Here is a 22822-nt window from a genome sequence, read left to right as displayed (position 1 = left end):
CACGAGGTTCATGGTTTTGGCTGTACCGAGCGCCGTGGACATTCAGAGGTGACTGACGCAGTTGTGGCTTCAAAAAGGACAAAAAGAAATGGCAGTGATATGGGGTATTGTTATATGCTGTGTACGCAACTGTAGCAATATTGTACCTTGGTACACCAGACTGAACAGAAATCCTACCTCTCAGAAGGATACCCTATTGGCGTGATCCAATTAGTCCACTTAACCCTGGATACAATAGTTACCTTTTGCCTTCCCTTCCGAAAAAAACCTCACAGAACAGTAATTAAATGCATATTTCTATTGTCTCTACATTTAGGAACGGCAGGCTGGGGGGATGTTAACAAGATTAACTTTGGCAAGTGTGAGATCAAACCCAGGGAGAAGCAAATCTGCAATACACACCAGACACTCACAAACCCTTTCAGAAAATGTGTCACACTGTTCCAAAAGAGTGGTCAACAGTATTCTTGCTTAACATATTTACTGCTAAAATGTAATGACATATTCTGTATTGTATATTTTGCAGAGTGAAACTTAAATGTACCAATTTGTGAAATGCTGAATTTCCTGCTGTTTAAATAGACAGTTAGTAACCATCAATTGATAAACATTAACAATTCATCATTGGGTATTAAAGCTGAGCGGTTAAATAAGTAAGTGCCATTTTAGGACTTGATATTAGCTTGGTTCTGAGGACGTTTTGAGAAATATATTATGAATTAAATATCAGCATTGATGCAATTTAGTGCAGTACTGTGCACTAGTAATAAACACACATGCCCTTCACGGTGGAATTCCCTTTAATTCTTCCAAAACTACCGATTTATTTTCAATGTAAAATAATCTATTAAAATGACTATATAGGTCATTGTGAGTCTTAGTGGAGTGTGTGTGGCTGATGGCTGGTTTAAGCAGCCTCATCTCATGGCCCAAGCCAGAATGATTAGACTCTGGGGCTGGGTAGGGCTGCACACCTGTTGCACATTGATTGCTCAATGTGAAACAGGTTAAAACACTCTGGGGGATATCCTGCACGGCAGCGCGTTACACTTCCGGCTGTGTATCATTATACTCAACTTTGGCAAAACCCTTGGTTTCAACATCACTACCCTGCGTCCTTGTTTTGGAGGAGCCCAGTAAGATCCACCCAGGTGGGAGTGTTGTAGTCACGTAGGTGGCATGCAGTTGGACATTGCTACAGTCTTCAATTACAAAGAAGAGTCAGAGGAAGCAAAAAGGTAATTGACTATGGGCTAAGGGAATGTCAAGGATCTTCTTTGACCCCTGTATTTCTGCTTTCCTCAATTTCAATCATGGATAAATAGAGTGCATCTTAGATCCTCCAAACTCCTTTGAGAGTCAGAGATGTGGTCCGGTGGTCCCATGTGTCCAGTCCAGGAGTAGCACCACGGACCAGATCTCAGGTTCTTGTGGCTGATCTTACAAACTTGCAAACTTTAACACCTTTTCTTCTGAGGCCCTTTTGGACAAGAAAGAAAAGTGAATGAACTACAAAGAAAGAATGATGAAATGCCTTTTAAAAAAAATACATGATTTCAAACACACGATGTAAATATAATGAAAACTGAAAAACCTTGGCTAAACGAATCAGTGTGATATTCATTCTCACCTGGATTGCCCCAGATTCTGCCACTGATCTTCTCACCGAGCAGATACAGTAGATATTGCAAGCCAGCACAGATTCCAAAAAATAGAAGTATGGTCACAAGGCTTAATTTGTTAAGGAAGGGGTAAACCCAAAGACCTGAGGCATGGTGCACCCAGAGGACCCTATCAAAAGGCAGAAGAGCATGGAAACAAGAATAAGCTTTGCAGAAACTCTTTACTGCCATCTAAAAACAGGACCAAAAATATAAGGCTAATCGTATCTGCCAGCATTTGACGGCAGCTCCGTTATAAATTGATACTCCACTTGAGTGAAACTGCAAAAAATACAATAGAATTTGAAGAAGAGTATTTGCAGACCTACCATGACATATATAGTAGACCAGAGAATAACATCACTGTAGCACCTTTAATTCTGGAAGCATACGCATGATTCTGAATGTACATCTGCACAAGCACCAATGGCACAATTATGGTGTGCTGCAAACAGAGAGAGGGATATTGTGAACTTTTCTTTTTTTCTCTGTGGCTGAAAAACCCTTGATATTGCATGTCTGTCCAAAGTTCAAATCTTTGCATGAAACTTACCATTGCATGGTTCAACCAATGAGGAATAATGTCATCGATTACTTTTGGATACACTAGTTCACGGTCAACAGCATAGATTGACCAGAAAGATGAAAACACAAACTGGAAATACAAAGCAATGACAACTTTACTGGCAGCTCTATATAAAACTGACTGAATGGTTGTTCACCACATTTCAGTATAACTTGGGAGAGCTGGCGTTACTTACGGTTGCATATGGGAAAGCAAACATAGTGAAAAAGTCATCCTTTAATTTCACCAAAAGGGATTTGACCCCACCACCACGTTTATATTTGGCAGGAAACACCAAGTTGACAATGTCCGTCAGGACACACAGCGCGAAGAACAAGGTCTGCAAAACCTGGAAGAGTTGATATTGTTGTGTTTATTAAGACCTTATTACATAGGCTCGTTCTGGACATCAATGACAGATATACATACCAAATTGAGGTAGGTTAAATATTTCCATTTCCCACCGTAGGTGATCTTTCTGGTGTCTATACCCGAAGTCGTTAAATTGTTATAAAACGACAGAGCGAAAACATACCAGGCAGATATTGAAACATGAATGCAAAGACATGAAACCCACGACACGCAGGCAGCCATAATGCTTCTCTTGGCAAAAGACACTTGACTCAAATTTGTATAAGTGAAGGCCTGTACAATTAATGAATGCGTAATCAGCACTCAGACCGGAGTACGGATGTATAAATTCTAGATAGGTGTGTACAATGTTTGACTGGCTAACCCTCTTCTTCTATTGCTTTTTCTAGGACTTTCAGACACCTGTATAGTTATTGCTGCCACCTATTGTCGACCATTGGAAATCGCTTTTTATTGTATATTTTCTATTTAATTGTGTGTGTGTGTGTGTGTGTGTGTGTGCGTGTGTGTGTGTGTGTGTGTTTCTTAGGTTGCAGATCAAGGACTTTTGCATTCATCATACAAACAAGGGAAATAAATGGCCAAGCAAGGTCCTGAGTTTTACTGAAACTTAGTAGGTCATTCCGTAAAAATAACATTGGTTGGACTCCCTACTTATTATTTTATTTGGGTGCTGCCCAAGGGTGGACTGTGTCTACATGTTTGTCCTTGTAGGTTGGTTTGAGAATGTTTGAAAGGGTTTCATCATTTGCATTTTACTGCATGCGTGGATGCAAAGGTATAACCTTGATTCTTCTTTTCTTTTTTCTTCCACATCCAGACACCTGTATTCGCCAGCCACTCTCGCCCATTTGGAAATCTGAATCTTCTAATAAAGTAAATAAACATAAATATTTGTGTATGTAAGTCAATATATACACACAAAAACTATGAAATCATACTGTTTTGTAACTAGGTGTACACTGTGCTCAAGTTTAACATGTAAAGGTTAGTTTAGCAGTGTTTCCATCATATTTTAAGTGACATAAATAAGACTTTTTCATAAGGCATGTAATCAAGGGTTAGGGTTAGGGTCAATGCATTAACCACTAGCAAACATTAAAATAAATCATCAAAAGTGAGTAAGGATGACCTGGGGGGCCACATGTGTTTGCCTTACTGTGTCTTTGTAGAGGCCCACGTTTGTGTGAGTGTTTGTATGTGTTTTGTTTGTCTTCATACATATTGTTTGCTGTTGTGTGTGCGTGTGTGTGTGTGTGTGTGTGTGTGTGTGTGTGTCTGTGTGTATGTGTGTGAACTTTCAGGCAAAAAACTGTTTTGCATTCATAATATTTACCTACAAGGCAAATAAATGACTTTGACAAGGCATCAAGTCCTGATGAATAGTTGTCAAATAAAATCTATTTATATTTAAATGAATGTATATTTGGAAATTAAAAGGCAAGTATCCAAAAGTGAATACTAAGAAGGTCAGCCCCTGAGAAGAAGCAAAGAAGCAATCGTTGAATGTAAAATAGTTTTTCTCTGTCTTTATAGTTGTGTGAGAGCATTCGAAATTTTTTATGTGTATATATATATATATATATATATATATATATATATATATATATATATATATATATATATATATATATATATATATATATATATATATATATATATATTGCTTGTGTGAAAATGAAACTGAACATTTAGTAAAGTAAGGTAAGGGGGTGTATAGTTGTATAGTTGATGTATAGTTCTTCACCAGCTCTGGCATCCAATGTCTGCTTGGCTCAGAGCTTTAGTCTTCTAATTCCTTTTATTTTGAGTCCCTGTCACACAAAAAAGAAAAAATGCAGAATATGTATCCTGACTACAAACACAGGTCAATTAAAAGCAAAGATGTTCCCTTTGCAAACACATCATTACCCGTTGCTAAATTTTTGGCATATCGGTCAACCTGAATCAATGTGCTATGATTATATGTCTGTTTTGATCTCACCTAGATTGCCCCAGATTCTGCCACTAAGTTCCTGCCCGAGCAGATGCATTAGAAGAAGTAAGCCAAGAGTAACTCCACTAATTACAAGTCTAGTCATAAGACTTATTTCGCCGAGGAAGGTGTAGACCCAAATACCTGATGCATGGTGCACCCATTGGAGCCTAGCATAAAGAAGAACACAGTACATTTTCACAAGTAGTACATTAGTACATTTCAACTACTAAGTAGTTCATTTCAACTACTTTTTTTTTTTAACCAAATAACAGTTATCTGCTCTATATGCAAGCCATATATGCTATACTTCATCACATCTCTGCTGTTTCTGACTATCAAAGTAGACTTATGTTATGCAAAATCTGGCTTCAGCTCTTATACAATTCATGCCCAACTTGGGTGAATCTACAATAAAACACTAGAACAGTATTAGCAGACCTACCATGATATACAAAGTACACCAGAGAAGCAAATCAATGGGACACTTTTAAGTCTAGAAGAATATACATGATTCTGAATGTACATCTGCACAAGCACCAAGGGTACGATTATAGTGTGCTGCAAATAGAAATAAAGAAATTAAAACATAAATTAAATGTACTTTTCGTCATATTTCAGTATTTAGTTAAATTTAAAATCATTGCAAGAAATTCACCCTAGCATGGTTCAACAAAGGAGGAGCGATGGCCCCACCAGGTACTAGTGGGGTAAACTGTGCTCGGCCAGCGGCATATGCTGCCCAGAAAATGGATAACACAAGCTGGGAATATAAAACAAATACAACTTCACTGGTAGCAGGTTAATTGACAAATTCAGTAGACTATACCATATAGTTAATTATGTGACTTACGGTTGCATATGGGAAAGCAAACATAGTGAAGAGGTCATCCCTGAATGTGACCAAAAGGGATGGGACCCTGAAGTCACGTAACAATTTAGCATGAAACATCAAGTGGACCATGTCGATCAGGACACACAGTCCGAAGAATACGGTCTGCAAAACCTGGAGAGAGAGTTTAGATTATGGTTATTGAGTCTAAAACAAGTAGGCCTATGCTTCTAGACATAAAGGACAGATATGAGTCTACATACCAAATTCACGTAAGTTAAATATTTCCAATTCCCGCCGTAGGATAGTTTCCTCGTATCTAAACCCAGCATCTCTAAATACAAGAGTTCATAGTGCAGAACAAAAACGTACCAAGCAAATATAAAAGAATGAATGCACAGACAAGAGACCCACGATACGCCGGCGACCATGGCGATTCTTCGAGAACGTTCCCTTGTGAAACGAACCTAAGAGGTGTAAACAAGTGAACCTGTACATTAAGTAAACTAGTCCTCGACCCTCAGGCATGTAACAGACCTGAAGGTCTATGCAATTCCAACCGTCAACAAAGGTTCAATAGTGGTTAGCAAATAACTCAGTTTTTTCTACCACTTCTACCTGCAGAACAGGTAGGCCTACTGGTAGTGTTTTATTAGCCTACCTCACTCACCCTTCTGGAAATAAACAATATCGTACAATAAGTAAGCCTAGGGATGATCTACAGTTATTTTATTTTGTATCAATTACAAGAGTAATTGATACAATTTCTGATGGCATTTAAATGTGTGGCGCAAAATAAAACGCATATATTTAGACTTAGATATAAATATATGAAGTAGCTTTGTATATTTCCGATACATTATATTAAATCATTTTAAATGGCAGGAGATGATCGGGAGTGTAAAGGGTGCAAGAATCCCTTGGCAATAAAGTGTTTACTGATCTTGCTCCGATAAATCTGCTGCAAACAGCCTGTTAAACATCTCATTGAATGAATTAACCCTCAAGAAAAGCATCATCCATAGAAACAATATAAAGTAGTAGGCTATGTTATTTCATTTGATCAGTCATTCTTCCATACGACTATCTTATTAAAATAGGTTACTTAAAATCGAAAAGATGCTACTCAAGGATCATAAAGTATTTCCTCAGTATTAATCCAATGGCTGAAGGGGTTCTTCGAGATCACCGCCAGATGGCAGTAAATGTTTAGTCCGCAGGAGCGCAGGGACCATACCATACCATGTCATCGACCAGTGATTCCCAACCTTTAGGTGTACCATTCATTGATCAAGACCTTTCGCGGACCATCTCATGTGCAAACGGTAAAAATCGAGAACTGCACATACTGTGGCTGAGCAAAGAGTGCCAGCTACTGTATGTGCAGTTATCACTGCAAGAAAGCCCTTACCGCTGGGAAATAGTGGAAAGAAATGTCAGCAATACGTCTCATGCTCCCAGCGTGTTTAGCAAAAACACATTAACACAAACAATCTATGGAAAACATTTAACGGAATGCACAAAGATTTTCTAATAACAACAAGCCATAAAATATATTTGAATAGCATATGGGTATTTTGTTTCCATTATTGTTAATGTGTCACGTACCACAGGTTGAAAAACACTGGCCTGTATAAAACGGTTTTAATGATAACCCCTGCGTTGCATGGTGATATGGGGTATACAATAATGTCAAATTCTGTTTAAATGTTCTATTAATTCTATTTCTATGCCAATTAAGCCGCTTCTTCCGTGCTCCACATCGGCAAATACACAGTGGCTGATGGGATATGAGTTTAAATAGGAGTCCCTGATGTTAAATTCAGATGGGGGCGGATACTATAAAACTACATTTCCCAGCAGCCCCATCTACGCTGTTAAACCTGTCACTGATGGCAAACGTGTCTGTAACCAACCGTTCCTCAAGCTCTGGCAAGCGGCAGAGAGGCGAGGAGACCGGGCGCCGTAACCATGAACTGCTTTAAGACCTAGCAGAAACCTCTCCAACCGGAGACATTCAACCTAAGACATCTACATGACAAGGCGAAGCGCAAGAACAACAATCATGCAGTACAAATACAGGAGAATCTAAGAGCCAAGGTTGGATCGCTCGTTCATTCCACATCTCTTGACGCAGATCAGCTGGCGTAGCAGCCGGGTGCGGAGTCCGCATGATGTCCGTGGAGGAACAGCGATATTCCGACGCTATGCGGCTCACGGAGGCCGGCCCGGAGGGGCTGCGCGGGGAGATGGAGCGTCTGTCCCGGGAGTTGAGTGAGACCACGAAAGAGAAGATCCAGGCTGCAGAATACGGGCTTGTGGTGCTGGAGGAGAAGCAGCAACTCAAACAGCAGTATGATGATCTGGAGGTCGAATACGAGACTGTGCGACAGGAGCTCGACCTGCTTAAGGAGGTAGGTGGTGCCTGCTTTGAATATGGAAAACACTACCTTAATCATTACAATGATACATTTAGGTTCAGATGTTGTGATTTCGGAAACCGTCTCTCTCACAGTAACACACGCTGATGAAGATACAACCACACTACACAAGGTCAAATTTGAGCGTCATTGAACGTCCATTCAGGGCTGGCCCTGTGTTTATTAATGCAGCATATATGGTCCCCTCTCCCCTGAGTGTCTACTTGTTATTCTAGGCATAATTCTCTAGATGCTTACTTTTCTTTACCACCTATAGGCCTTCGCCCTGTTGACTGTTACATTTGAATTACATATTCAAATGTAACAGTTAGTGCTAGGATACAAATAAAAATAAAAACTGTCCAAATCAAAATGACATGTTGCCTACATACATTTACATTAGTTATTGATTAATATTTCATGTGTCTCAGTTAATTATAAGTTGTGGCATGTGTGCACTATTATTTGTTTGTGTATTTATAGTATTCTTAAACTGCTTTCAACTAAAAGACAATTGTTCCAATCAACTACCAACTCTATTTCTGAATTATATGTATTGTTGGGTTGCAGAGCAGTAAATCAATGCATTGACAAACAAGGCGGATCCGTTTGGTCTTAAAACAGGAACTAGTACCGGCAGAGATAAGCATGCAGGCAGGATAGATTTTTTGAATTTTGAAACTTCCCGCTCAAAGAGTAAAGCATGAGCAACACATCGGAAAACGAGTTACGACTCTGGAGGCATGGGAAGAATGTGGGCCATGACGCCACTGAGGCAGAGCTGGAGCACTGGATAAAGGATGAGCTTGTTTTTCCCTCAACTGTGGTGAACTCATTTCCAACTGGACTCCCACCCTGGTGTCTCCCTTTCTCTCTCCTTTTTCAGTCTCTTAATCTCCCACGTTCCCTCTGTCCTTCAGAGCTAGTAATTATAGAGGGGAATACGTTGGTTTTATTTGTCTAAGATCCTTTAATTAACACAATATCTAGTCTTTCCCTCATTTTCTTGGAATTTTGCCAGATCCATAACCAAACAACCTCATTGAATATGATACTGTATTTTTCACAGACAAAACTCCTCTCCTGCTCCTTTTATGTTTTAGCTAGCCAAAAACAACTTAGGATCTATTTAAAGATCTATTTATCCATTTGACACTCACTCACTCACTCACTCACCGAAAAGAGTAAATTATAGGCCGACAAGTCTTAATTCAGCATTTAATTATAGGATGACGGTCCTGTATAATTAGGGCCAGGTTCACCTCTGTTATTAACAAATATCTCCCTCTCGCTCCTCTCTTACACAAGCAATGCTGACCCCAACCAATAAAAGAAACCACGATCAAACAAACCAATTACTTCCAACTAAAATGTAATTCCAGAAAAATGTCTTTTGCCCTTTTACTGGGAAACGCAAACACTTAACTCCTCAGCTGTGTGGATGACCCTTGTAAGCGACTCTGTTAAAGTGGAAATGTTGTCATTGGTGTCCAGCTGGTGTTTGATTTTGTGGCCACAATGTTTGGTTGTCCCTTTCTCAAGCTACTGTGTCAAGAGGACCAGGGTGGACGGATACTCATGGTTTGAGATTTACTGAAGGGCATGACCCTCTAGCTTCACCCATGACCATTAACCAATTGCCAGGTGCTCATGAGAACATAAGGTTGTGTATGCCGCTCTTTGGTCTCAGTGCTGAAGAAAAGCCTTTATCAGAAATCATAATGGCAGTGGGAAAACTCCCATTTAATCTTCACCTAGCAGTGGGTCAGATTAATGTGTGCCTACTCCCTCCCTCTTTCTCCTTCTCCATGCTTGTATCAGGAATATGGATGAATTCTGAAAAGTGCTGTTGCCTAGTAACGGTACAACCCCTGATTTGTTCTGGTGTCTCGCTGCTTCCACCATGGTTGTTGTTTCCTGCACGTCGTTGTATGAATGCAGTGCAACGAGGCTTCAGTAGCTTGACAAACGGAGAATGAGAGTAATTTATTGGAGTCAGCGCACTTCCTGGTAATGATCCCATACGATGCCCTATCTGATGATCTTATGTTCGCCGCAACTGCATTCCTAGTAACCTTTCGGCCTCTTCTGTTGAGGACACGGATGTCACCCTCCTGTTTGCCTGGTCGATGACCTCTGTTAATACAGGGTCACTGTGGGACACTATGTGTGCTTGTTCGCTTTACTGCCATAGTTTCCCATTCCCATTCTTCCCCAGGCCCAGCACAGTAGAGGGGAAAAGAGGGTACAGGCCATGCTGAGTTGTAGTTTTTGTCTCTAGGCTCATCTCTGTTTAGCTTTATTGCCACATTGAGTGCCTCTTTATTGAATGTTTCTATTGACTGTCACTCACGTCCTCTCAGTGTGCAGTCAAATGCCTTCTGTGGGACAATCAAAATCGAGCTATATTGTGATTTGTACAGAAATGCACAGGCTGGCGGGTTCACACCAGATCACTGCTCTGGGTCCTGACAGACTTTTATTTTACATAAAATATTTATTACCAGCCAGGTGACAAGTGGTTTCCCCTTCTGTGTAGCAGCTTATTCTCTCTTAAAAATTAAGAGTCAATAAACGTGTAATGTTCTGACAAAGCAACCATTTTATACCAGGCTACCAGCTATACTAACGTTGCATTCATCAACCCATTTCCATGATAACTACAGGGTGAAACTGCAGTCTCAAGGTGTACCCTAAAGAAACTGAGGATATTTTTTAACTCTACTTTAATGCTCCAATTATTGATTTTCTGCCGCTAATCCAACTATGAAGACGGGCTGGAAGTCTTGCAGCCCTTAAGGTGCTAGTAAATAGCACGTCAGCAGAGCTAGAATAACAGGGTTATTGGTGTAAGGCTTAATTTAAAACCAATGCCCTCTCTCTGGGTTGTGCAGGAAAGTCATGGGTTGACACAAAGACGTCATGACCGCTCCTTAGACAACAGAGGCATCTTACTTTGTTCTTCTAAGATTTCGTCCCTTCTAATACTGGACTCTCATACACATACACCACAACCACGGCTAAGGGCCATAATGACAAAGGCCTGGTGTTCTTGGGTCCTTGTTGCATTGTACAGAGTGTCAGAGAACACAGCAAAGCCATTCAATCACCCCTTGCTCGTGTTCTCCCTCACCCTTCCCTATGCTTGTAGCAGCAGCTGGCTTCTGTGCTGTGGAATTCATCATGGACAATTGCAAACCTAACTATGCCTAAGCTCGGTAAAAGCGGTGCCCTCTGTGCTCAGCTTGCTGGCCTTTTGTATGGCTGAGCCCAGTGAGGTTAAACGCTCACAGAACAGAGGGTATGAAAAAGGGCAGATTGGAGAGAGGCGTCCCATTGTGGCTCTGTTGTTAGAGCACTGCTCAATATTGTTTGTTTGAAATGGCAGATCAGTAAAGCACATATCACCTTGTGTACTGAAACAAGGTTATCAGGTGTAACTTTAAAGCTGTATGTGTAAATGGCATTGGAGATACAATGCATGCTTATTGAACATTGACACCATGTTCTCTGTCAGAATGATTGATTTATCTTGTATTGATTGTCCCACTGCACCCAAACTTTTTTTTACGTTTTCTAACCCGCCCATAAACCTACAGTATGTCTTCCTGTCCGGTCGCACCGCAATTAAAGCGTAATCTTAAAATGGCGCTAAATAAAATCCCAAATAAAATCCCAGTCGCCCTAAGAGGATAAATGCTGGCCACAACACAGAGGGTTTATGCAAGTCTGGAAGCTGGGCCACAGCTCGCCACCATAAGCTCAGTCTCTGTTGCCATTGAAAGGTATTTCTATTTACTAGCAATGCATACTCTGCTAGCTACTTGACCTTTGGCTCCCTCATGCCTGGGGCACTGCTTGAGTGTAGCGATAGTAAGGATTATGTAAGGATGCAGAGGGTGTTATGATGACCCTTCATGAAATAGTATGGGGGAGAAATCCTGCTTCTAGTTCAACAATGTATCCCGGGGTTGGGCTGATAAGAAACCAGCAAACAGCAGAAAAAAAGCTTCCTTCAATGTGTCTCTTGACCACAGAACACCATATGCTACTGCAAAGTAATTAAAGATTCATTACTTTACTCAGTTTTAGGTAAAAGAGGCCACCGCTAATCCTAAATGATTGGAAAATAGACTTTGGTCCTTAACCCTCACAAACAAATCAGCACTTCGCAAACACAGTTCAAGTGATGATAATGGGCATTCATGATGGAGTTAAAAGGTCAGTGAAACCAGCCAGTATTTCATTCAGTCAAGGTAGCCAGTCTTATGGGGTAGGGCAGAGTTTTGATAAAGACAATAGAGTTGTGGGTTGAAGATGTAAATTGTGTATATTGAGTCTGTTCTCTGGAGCTTAACTAGGTTAAATGTGCACAATAGAAAGAGTTTTTTCCAGTTTTTTAACAAATCATGAGAAACAAGCTCATCAGGAATCAAGCCAAAGGTTAAGAGAATAACCTTACGGAAACCTCCCATACTAGCCCTGACTCCCTGACGATAATCCTTTAATGAAGACGTTTGGCCAGATTAGGCCAGGCTAAAAGCAGCACATGAGGTATCAATACAGCACTACTCTGTCTGACCATGGACTCCATTCTCTCCCCCTGTCGCACCATACGCACACACTGTCAAACTGACCAGGTGATGTGTGCATTTGATACGATGCAAACTTAATGTAGTGTAGTCGTGCGTTGTTCTAGGACCCATCATTGTTGATTGTTGTTGGCTTTATTGGTTGTGTGCTGCTAAAAAGCAATTTAAAATAAAAAAGCCTATTGTGCAGGCCTCATCTTACAGCCATGAGGCACATTCCACAGAAGCCAGCTTATTGTTCCAGGGCTATGTTTCATATTGCTGCTTCAGGTGGGTCTTTGCTCATTCTGTAGGATTGCTGAAAGGCCCTTTGTAACCGATATAACGCTGATGTTTCACATACTGTGGGTGTGGATGGATGTGTGTGATCGCATGATATCTGTTTTGCATTATGATGACTACTACTCAAAAGAGAGCTTGTGTCGGAGCATCAGAGGGGTATATCTGTGTGGGTTCTGTACTGCCTTCCGACTAGCGCTAACTGCCTCGATGTTTTGTCACTGTATGTCAATCCTTTTGGGTTGTTTTGTTTGTGACCGTTAATCTTGTCCATGGTGTGTGTTTAATAACACCCTCTCTTCCCTTCACCCCCTGTACTTCGAACTCAGTCTCCTTCCCTTTATTGAGTTGGAGACAAAGCCTCCTACACCCAGCTTCCTGTTTACCGCTCTGAAGAGCTGGAGGTATTAATAGACGACAGGAAGCATCAGAGATATGATTCATGATTCATCTGTCCGGATGTCCTTGTTTGATTGGATGAAATGACCACGTGGTTGTTCATCATCCACCACCATCAAGATAGGGCATCGTTATACTGGACACAGGTTGTTTGGCGGATTTCCTGTGGCATTACTCATCTCGTTGTAGTCTAAGCACACAAGGTGGCCAAAAATCAAGGGCACACAAATGTGACTGTGTAGGTCTAAATAAAGTTGCTGAGATTGTTTATTTTTTATGGACTTTAAACTCCCACGGAGACAGAAATAAACAGGAATGATGATGTCTCTGCCAAAGGGCTAGAAAGGGCAAGAATAAGAGGATTCATTATAAGTGATTAGAATTATTAAAGTCTTCTTCGTCTTTCGTGCTTGTGTAAATCTTTTGCATGAGGTACGCTGCATTGCTTTGTGTTGAACATTCTGTCGTTGCCTGCTATCTTAGAAGAGCTGCATGTTAGTGGTTCGTCTCTCAGGAATCCCAGACAGGAATGGTTTGATCTGGTTGGTTTGGAGGAAGGCTAGGTGAGGGCTACATTTTATCATTCCCCATTTAGCAAACTTATAATAAAAACAATATAGTCCCTCTGCAATTCAAGCACATCATGAAAGAGAAGATCACCATGGCATGTTATCTTGATTGAATAAATCAAATCATGTAACATTACGAAACCTAATTTCATATCATCCGACATTTTGCCTGCAGGTTCCTTTCAAAATTAACCCATTATCATACAGAGAGAAAGAGCTGAACGTCCTTCTTCTCCTTACCATCCCTACCCCCCCCCCCCCCCCCCCCCCCCCCCCAATAAAAGCGAGGGGTTCTGGGTTCTCCCCGCCTGTGTGAAGCATCCGTGCTTTGTTAGATTCCCCAGACACTCTGGATGTGAAAGGAGCAGAACCATGTGTGCCCAGACTGGCACCCCTAGGCTCAGTGGAGGCATTGAGACAAAAGAATGGATCAGAGTGAATGTACGTAGAAAGTAGTGGTTATCAGGACGCAGTGTATGAGCACTGAGCAGGGCGCCTGCCTCTCAACAGCACACACAATAGTCTTCTGGGATCTGAGGGGAAGGAAGGGAGGGGTTGTAATTTGACGTATTCCAATCTCTCAGGGGCCTTTGAGAATTGTGGGGATGGGAGATTGAGAAAGATGGGAGGGGCAGCATTGGGCAATGGGAGTGTTTCCTGTGGGAACACTCTCCCTTTAGATGGGGAAAAGCAGAATAGAGGGCTCCTCTTTCTGCTTTAATAGGTTCTTCCATGCAAAATAAAAAGATTGCTGGCAGGCATACATGTTCTTCTGCGCAAACCCGTAAACATGAATGCTTTGCGCAAACGTTTCGATTGAATGTCATAACCCAGGGTGTGTAAAACCTTACAGGGTTTGCTTACATGCATTTCCTGTCCTTTGTTTGAGGAGGAAAATACTCTGAATGATTTCCAATAAGATTCCTGATCAATCAATAAAAACAAGCTTTGATATTGTTCAGCTGAAAGCTGACTATTGCCTGTCCTTTTTTATTATTCCGATTCAAAGCCATCGATTTTATGTCCACAGAAAATAATAATGCAGACTGTGACGAGAATCCCGTCATATGAACCCCTTATATCCCTCTGACGGGGGCTCACATGGTGGGCCTGTGCCACGGTGACCCCAACGTGAAGGCCCCCGCAGGGAGAGCCGCAGCAGGAGCCCCCGGTGGAGGGAGGGCTACGTACATAATGTTATTACGCCTGTGTGAGGGGGCCGTGACTCTTTGTCTGGTCTGGGGTCTGCTGAGGACTTGGGGGGGAGGCGGGGGGGGGGGGGAGGTGTTTATTTGCGGAGTATAGATTGGAAAGTGCTACGGGAGGCACAGCTGAGGACAACCATTAGTCAGAGTTAGCCCAGTTGAATTAATATACACAGGGAAATAAAACCAACAAATGAGGCAAAGGGTCATTGAATGGGTTTGAATTGATGAGACAGAGTAAGGGCTGAGGTCCTCAGAAGGAACAGGCTCAGCTCGAGTTCTTGGGGCCACTCTCAACCCCCATGCCTGCTGGCAGATTGATGGGACCTGTCTGGAGGCTGATAGATGATTCTTGAATGATGGAGGTGAATGCATTATAGTCAAACATGCAATATTAATCAAGTTGGGGGTTCATTGATAAGGCTAAAGTCCATCTGGCTAATGCATTGTGTCTCAGTGATATGTGACTCTATTAACCAGTCCCTGACGTAGTCAGCAAACAAACTGATTAGGGGTCTGTTGATGGGGAAACCCTTTGCCTTCCTTTTAAACTTGACGTGTGTGTGTGTGTGTGTGTGTGTGTGTGTGTTCCCAGCTGCACTCCTGGTGTATATCTTTTATCGTCAGAGGAGTTGTTTTGCATGGGTTTACCCCCAAAGGAGAAGATCATGTATACACAGAGGAACACCCCTTGTGTTTCAGTGCTGTTTACCAGGTAGAGGCTCGGCATGAAACCACATAACAAAGAACTGGAAGAAATAAGAAATAACAAAATGAGATTCGTAGCGGCCCGAGGTGTCGATGAGGATTTTCACCAGAAAGAGAGAGCTGCCTGTGTTAGTCAGAACCGCAGAAACTGCCATCTGCGAGAGTGTGAATCCGTCTGTTCTGCCCTGACTGACCGCCCCGCGATCTGTCGCTGTAATTGGCCTGGTTACCATAACGACGGCTGTTCCCCTGGGATGCTGGCGCGTGGATCCAGGAGATTTGAAACCCGGGTCTCGAGCGGCGCGAGAGTAGGGTACGGATCTCGAGCCAACCGACTGAAAGACTTACAGCAGGCCCCGGATAAAGCTTTCTTTGTGTTGCTAATTTTCAAGGGTCCTGCAGGCCCCGAGAATGGACGAGGATCACAGCCGCGATGCGAGTGATAAGGGCTCCACCACAGCCAACGCAATGGTGATAACGCTGAGCAAATGTAACCCGCTCTGTGGAGTCTCTGTCCTCCCAAGGGATGCTGGTGTTTGCCACTCAATTCAGGAGCAGATTTAGGAGCCAAACAAGGCCGGGGATAAACATCACGAGAAAGATGGTGTTTTTTTAATGGACTACAATAGCAAGATAATTCTGATTAAGTGGAACAATGGTGTACTTAAAAAATAAAAAAAAAACCTGCCCTTAATCTCATTGAAAGTATATGTAAATCTGTATCTTTGGCACGAAGATGGATTTTGTAAGATCAAATTAATGTAAGCTATTAATGTAAGCTATGAATCTATCTATTTAATCTATATCTCTGAAAATATGGCTCGTAACGAAATCCATAGTGTTATTGTTATTGTATCAACTCAAAGCATTAATCCAAGGATGATATATACACTATAGTGCCTAAATAATCTCCTAGTAAACGCTGCCTTACGTGTAATATCAGCCCGAAGCCTAGCTGTAATTTTCAGTGGACTCTAATATAGTACTAATGATGGATCCGATTTTCATCAAAGCTTCTATCAACATTGAATCTTGCTTGTTAAGGCTAAAGCTAAGGCCTCATTCCCAGATTCCACAAAACCGACATGAGAGGCGTGCAGCACGGGTCTAAATAATAGATGGGTTCTAGCTAGCTCATGTCCCTAGCCTGATCCAGTGAACCCACTCATCAGTTTCAAGTTGTTTCTCCTAGAAGGAATTTGTTCCTAAGATGTACATATTGCACCTGCATGGTGGGCTAATAGTCCCCCTGAGTCTGATTAGTGTGCGTGTCTCATCTTTATACACTTGCTTGTTTTTCTGTCTTCTCTCTCTTATTTGTGGGCTGCCTCTCTCGCTCTTCCTGTGGTTGTTCTCCCTTGTGTTTGGGAGGTTCACGGCTCGCAACCAAACAGATCTCCCTTCAGTTTGCGCCCACGCAAATAGTTCTTGAGTCAACCTCCTCCTGGGCAACAAACCAATGCATGGCTCTCTCTAGAAATAGTGCTCTCTTGGTTAAAATGCTGCATTACAACAGTTTGGTGCAGTACTGCGTATAAGTCTGCAGCGGATCATGATAAGGAGGAACACAGGAACCCTCCCAATCACTGCTGCTCCTCCTCCTCCTCCTCCTGGCTTCATCTCAGGAGGGATGGCAAGCCTCAACATGGCCGGCACACCAGGTGCTGCAGCATGGATGACTCCAGGGCAGTGTGTGTGTGTGTGTGTGTGTGTGTGTGTGTGTGTGTGTGCGTGTGCGTGCGGCCCTTTGGTACAGCAGCTCTTTGCTATACAGTGAATCAATGTGGATCTCTGCCAAAATACAGCTCATGTCTTCGGCTCCCTCAATCTTCCCCTCATCACACGTTTTCTGTGTCTCTGCCTCCACTAATCTGCTGCTCTTCCTCATAGAGGTTTTATGATATTGTAATGTTCTAATATTCTAATCATGGGAGAATAAGCAGCACACTTTTAAGATTCACAAGGGGATGAAAATCTGCCTTTACCCGTTTTTCACTAGTAAGTGATAATAGACAGAGGAATGGAAGTTGCCCCTGCCACTCATTAACAAAAGTGTGGATTGGCTTTGGCATAACATGGGCTAATCAACAACAGTGTTGCCAGAGAATATCGAAGTGCCTCACCAAGCGAAGACACACCGACACATGAGATTTTCAAAATTCCTTCCAACTCCAGTGTCACTTATAGCAAACAGATGCAGGCATAACGCTGTCAGCAACCCTTGGTGTCATAGAAATCAAGGGACCCCTTCCACTGACTTCCTTTGTGACCCTGTAAAACGTTTGTGGGCTATTGAATCACAAGTAAGTACAGGCCTACCCCAAGCCCGCTCTCACCTTTCTGTGCAGTGAGCTCACGATAAAGAGAGACATAGATAGACATAGAGAAAGATTGTGGAAAAAAGAGTCTGCTTCTGTTTATCATCACCCTGCCACTGTGCCATGTGACCTGAGATTCACGAGGCAGGAAGACTCATTATGTGTTTGTTTGTTTTTTTCTTCCTCTCCGCTCTCTTCTCCCCTGTGGCCCCCTCTCTCTCTGACCACTTAACACACTGGCCAGCCTACAGTCGTGCTGATAAATTGCTTTGGCATGTAGGGCTAAACTACACTGTGCCAGACTCCTTGTTTTAGAGGCGAACCCCAGTCTAGTTCAAATAATATGGTATTGTTCGCCATCAAATGGCTGGCTCCACGACTGCTTTGGGAAGGAATTCAGAATCTAATCTCTATGTGGCATCTTCAACCATCTCGAAGATCTCCAAAATGTGGTCGACCAATTTTAATTTCATGTTTCAGGGTAGTGCAGAATCACATGGTTTTGTTTTCTTTTGCTCTCTAAGCATGCTGTTTATTCATATATTTATCTGTGATTCAACTTGCAGTTTTATATCACAGCATTTTTATATATTGTGATTTGTAGTGTTGTAGTCTGAAATTCCTTTTAATGGATTTGTACTCTGCCACTGTGCACATTTAGAACCCATTTGTTACAAAAAATGCTAAACACCCTTTATTTTATTAAGCTAAAGTTCTTTCTACTGAATGTAGAATATGTGATTGCAAATATAATGAAGGCAGGGAGTCTGGTATCTAGGTCAGGAGTTCCAGCTGCATAGAAGATAATGTGACCTTCCTAACTTCAAAACAAGACTAGTTCAACAGAGAGGGGTTAGCTGAGAGTCCCCACGAACCTCCTTCATTAAGAATCGACCCAAATCGACTTTGGCCTGTGAATTCAAAGGACAACTAAGCCGCCTGGATTGCCCTGATTTAGCAACATGAGTTTTTACCTACTGGTTGTGCACAGTCCTTTTAATTAGTAAGTCTTTTGAAGGATATTCTCTTTACAACTTTAGCGTTTGTTACTAAGGTCCAACTAAGGTTACTAAGGAGATTCATAAAGATCTTAAGCTCAAGCGTGTTCTACTGCATCTGCCAGCATTATCAATTTCATAACGTCTTAACAAACATATGACTGTGAATGATGAAATTAGGAACTAATGCAATTTGACCTCTAGATATTTCTGCAGATCCCCACAAGATGATCAGATGACCCTAAGATCACAAGTTACTCACAAGTTATTTAAAGGCTTTGTACGCAACGAGGCAGTAGAACTTGAAAGAACCAGTTAGGACGGTCAGAGGGGTAGGGTAAACTGAAAGGATCAGAGGTGGTTCCTTTTATCAGCTAATCACATGGTGCCTCTTGATCACTGTGGCTTTGGTCTCTGCATGGGGTGTGTGTGAGGATGAGAGACCGGCAGGGGGTCGGGCCAACCGTTAAGCATAAATATATGTTCACTCATCTGGAATCGCACCTTTAACCGCTCCAGCCCATCTTCACACCGAGTTTTGAGCCCTCACGAGTACGTGCTTCTTCTTCCCTCGGTAAAGAAGCAATACTGAACTGTTAGCATGCATTAGCCCACACTGCATTGGGTCATTGTCTGATTAATCTTACAACAGATGCATACTCCATGCAAGCATCCTCCCTTTGTGGACCCAAACAATGCAACATATGGCTAGAGGAAGATGATTTGTAGATGGGGTGGGCCGCCCACTTTCAGATTATAGCTTTTGGCGCGTCTGCCCTGTTTTTCCCTCTACCTAAAGTAGCCCAATCCTACGCTTGACGCTTGGAGAATCAAAGGGCTTGTGTCATCAGTTTTCTTGCTGGTGGGCTCCTTGTCCAGAGCCCAGACCTCTTGATTAGTTTGACAGAGTCAGTAGGTCGCGTGTGTCCCCCAAGAAACACACACGCCTGTCGCGTGCCCAGACTCTAATGATGGGAATCCCCTACTTCCTGATTGGGTTAATCCTGTATCTTAATGACATTCTAATCAAATATGGCCTTGGGCTGATTGGTGCCATGATATCTGTGTGGAAGATCTTAATTTGGTGATCGCCGATATATGTAAATTATTCCTTCATGGAGATTGGCAAGCTGCTCTGTAAGCAGCTTGCAGATTTTCAGAGACAGGATAACTTGTATATCATGGATACATACAATATGAGGGCAACTGTAATCACATGGTTCATGGTAATCCTCGCAGACAAATAATCATATTGAGCTGAATTAATAAATTCAACTGAAGAGAGCCATGGACAAGTGAAGGTCTGATTGAGTTAAGGGTAAACCCACGTTTCACATTGCGCGATGGGGCCATGCCTACAGGACACAACTGCTGTTTGTAGGCCAAAGTGTCTGGCAGCTTTATGCTGCTATCTCTCCCCACCTCAAACCACAATCAATGGCATCTGAGGCCCCAGACCTGATGTCATGCGTCTATCCTTGTCCCACTTCCTGGACAGATTGCACGTTCAAACCACTTAAGTAAAATCACACCAACTCGACACCCAAAAGTAGGTCAAATATATACACACTTGCAGCATTTCCTTTTGCCAAGGGAATTACTGGGATTAATATACAACAGGGTGGAAAAAAAATCCAGTGGCCGCCTGTCACATGTGCTAGATGCCGCAGTGGACCAGTGGGTCAGAGAGCTTGTGCAGAGCTTGAAACATGCTGGGATCTCCTTGTGGCCTTGGGCTATTTCATGCTGGGGTTTGCACTCAAGCTATGGGACAAGACCATGAGCACCATTGTCTCACGACTGTGAATTCCATCTTCACTCAGGGAATGATTCCTCTGAGAAGTGAGAGCATAGGTTTTCTAGATTATGTGGCACACTAGCCAATGTTTCTTTCTTTCTTTCTCTCGCTTTCTCTTGCTTGCTTCCTTGCTTTCTTGCACATTACACAAATTAGATTGCTTTCTGTCATCTCTAGGATCCAGTTTCATCCTGGTTTGCCAAACTGTCCCACGATATGGTTGATGATTAACAAATCATCTAGTTTTGAAGTACACCTTTTGTTAACTTACTGAGGAGGATATCCTCTCAAGGGCATTGTGCTGAATCGCCCAGACAGATTTCTGCATTGGTTTGTTCTGCTGTTCCTCCCGGCAACCTCCATCTGTGAAGTGTGAGCAGCATGTGCAACAGAGTTACTCTGAAATTGAATTGGTGGGGTGGGGGACATGCTGCCATGATAGAGGCTGACTGATTATCTCTCTGGTTGCACGGCAGTATTTGGGAGCGATGTAGCCCGGTCATCGTAAGGATTTATCCTTTTATAGTGTTCACAAATCCCAAACAGCACCACTACAGGGACATGAATCCGATCAAATTTTAGTAACAATCCACAAAATACATTTTTAAGCAGTTTGATGGATGCATGTCAAATATGAACCTATTGGAATACTTGTATTCTTTACACTGCATTGTGTCTTAAGTATCTGTTCTCTACCTCCTCCCTTTTTTTTTGTAGGCCTTCGGACAAGCCTACTCCAACCACAGAAAGGTGGCAGCGGACGGGGAGAGCCGTGAGGAGTCCCTGATCCAGGAGTCTGCCTCTAAGGAAGCCTACTACGAGCAGAGGGTCCTGGAGCTGCAGACGGAGGTCCGACAGTCACGCAACATCTTGACCAACACGCAGTCTGAGAACGAACGGCTGGCCTCCATCAACCTGGAGATGAGAGAAGTAAGCGGGATCCAATAGCCTACTCGGGTTAATCATGGGATTGCAGAGGTTATCCGGCCCTGATGTTTGCAATCGCTGTTTGTTCAGGTTTGACAAGCAGGCCTCACTGACCATACTTGTTGACGAGATCATCTCATTGGACTTGGTTGCTGGTGGACATTTGTGTGTTCGATTGCTCTGTAACTTCATATTCCTTACAATACAAATCTACATTGATTTGTTAGCTCCCCCAAGCTCCTTGGGTACACAATCTTTGGTCGCATGAAAGGGTTGTTGATCCTAAGTTCTTCAAGTTAAAGCATGTTCTTACTGGTATTTGACACCCAGCATTTATTTAATCATGCTCTTAATGTTTAATTTGAGTAAACATCTTTAGTGAAATGTCATATAATTAAAGGCATGGCTTCTGTTAGTCTGCATGCTCCCTGCTCCGGCATGGCAGGTCATGATGATAGTTTTCCAACATTTGGGAATCTGAAGGAGGCCAAACTTATTTAGTAGTCTAATGCCTTCAGACAGAGCAGACGTAGTGCCTCCATCTCTGGCTTATACTGGTTATTATGATTATACGTTTTTTGAGTCACTAATGGGAATGGGAGTTGTTTTACTATTGTTGGTGTTCCCCCAATTTACCCAAACTTCTTAAACCCATGATCCGTTCACCCCAACAGATGAGCCTCACTAATCCACATTACTAGCATAACATGCAACCCTTAACCCCGCCCAACGCCCACCCACCCCAAGCAGTCAAACGTTTATTCCACTCCATTACATATTTCTTGCCTACATTAGCAGCCGCCTCTATTGTCCCTGCTCCAATTTGGATGATATCCGAAGTTGAATGGACATCATTAGCTGGGAATTAGAGCATGGTGGCTGCTGCATGCATGCATGCGTCCACATTTTTGCACGAATGTTTGTGACGGGCCAGTGACGAGGTATCGGAATCGGCACAAACACTTGACATTGGAGACTCTCCTGTGAGAATCAAAGGCTTCCTGCTGGGCTTCCGTCTTATCAGACTCAGTCAGGGAGACAGACATGTAGGAGATGACCCTTGTCTTGAGATGGGTTTCTTTGGTCTAAAGGGGTGCACTGGTCCCGTGCCAGGCTAAGCAGAATAATCAGCCTGCGTTTGACGACCACATGTTGAGCTGAGCCTGCAGTTTTCGGGTCAAGTTTGACGTTTTACCGGGGGTGG

The 22822-nt window shown here is 42.5% G+C and overlaps 3 protein-coding genes across 3 annotated transcripts in view; 1 reads left to right on the top strand and 2 right to left on the bottom strand.

Annotated features, from left to right (window-relative positions):
• Nucleotides 1-794: 794 nt before the first annotated feature.
• On the bottom strand, nucleotides 795-2904 carry LOC307079338 (androgen-dependent TFPI-regulating protein-like). Its single transcript, XM_079741601.1, has 6 exons — nucleotides 2656-2904; nucleotides 2423-2575; nucleotides 2215-2316; nucleotides 1991-2106; nucleotides 1631-1791; nucleotides 795-1480 (listed from the first exon to the last, which is right to left on the bottom strand). Exons 1-6 carry the CDS (start codon nucleotides 2818-2820, stop codon nucleotides 1458-1460), a joined length of 720 nt encoding a protein of 239 aa, XP_079597727.1. The 5' UTR covers nucleotides 2821-2904; the 3' UTR covers nucleotides 795-1457.
• Nucleotides 2905-5014: 2110 nt separating this feature from the next.
• LOC307079860 (uncharacterized protein) lies at nucleotides 5015-5737 on the bottom strand (the record flags this gene model as incomplete). Its single annotated transcript, XM_079742365.1, has 3 exons — nucleotides 5015-5134; nucleotides 5535-5579; nucleotides 5669-5737. 3 exons carry the CDS (start codon nucleotides 5735-5737, stop codon nucleotides 5015-5017), a joined length of 234 nt encoding a protein of 77 aa, XP_079598491.1.
• Nucleotides 5738-7348: 1611 nt separating this feature from the next.
• LOC307078910 (protein bicaudal D homolog 2-like) overlaps nucleotides 7349-22822 on the top strand; it is a 39087-nt gene continuing 23613 nt past the window's right edge. Inside the window, exons 1-2 of the mRNA XM_079740928.1 lie at nucleotides 7349-7819; nucleotides 21409-21621. Coding sequence (XP_079597054.1) covers nucleotides 7577-7819; nucleotides 21409-21621 — 456 coding nt within the window. The 5' untranslated portion in view covers nucleotides 7349-7576. The remainder of the gene's footprint in view (nucleotides 7820-21408; nucleotides 21622-22822) is intronic.

The sequence above is a fragment of the Pollachius pollachius genome (genome assembly GCF_949987615.1).
Source record: "Pollachius pollachius genome assembly, chromosome: 8".
In the NCBI taxonomy this organism is placed as follows: Eukaryota; Metazoa; Chordata; class Actinopteri; order Gadiformes; family Gadidae; genus Pollachius; species Pollachius pollachius.
The sequence above is the reverse complement of the archived record's forward strand: the minus strand, read 5'-3'. Positions and strand labels throughout refer to the sequence as shown.

Excerpts from the sequence above, each read along its gene's own strand:
- LOC307079338 (XM_079741601.1), bottom strand. The coding sequence starts at position 2,820 with ATGGCTGCCTGCGTGTCGTGGGTTTCATGTCTTTGCATTCATGTTTCA. Across the intron at positions 2,576-2,655 it reads ATTTAACCTACCTCAATTTG|GTTTTGCAGACCTTGTTCTT; the intron begins GTATGTATATCT and ends CAACTCTTCCAG. Across the intron at positions 2,107-2,214 it reads ATTGGTTGAACCATGCAATG|CACACCATAATTGTGCCATT; the intron begins GTAAGTTTCATG and ends CTCTGTTTGCAG.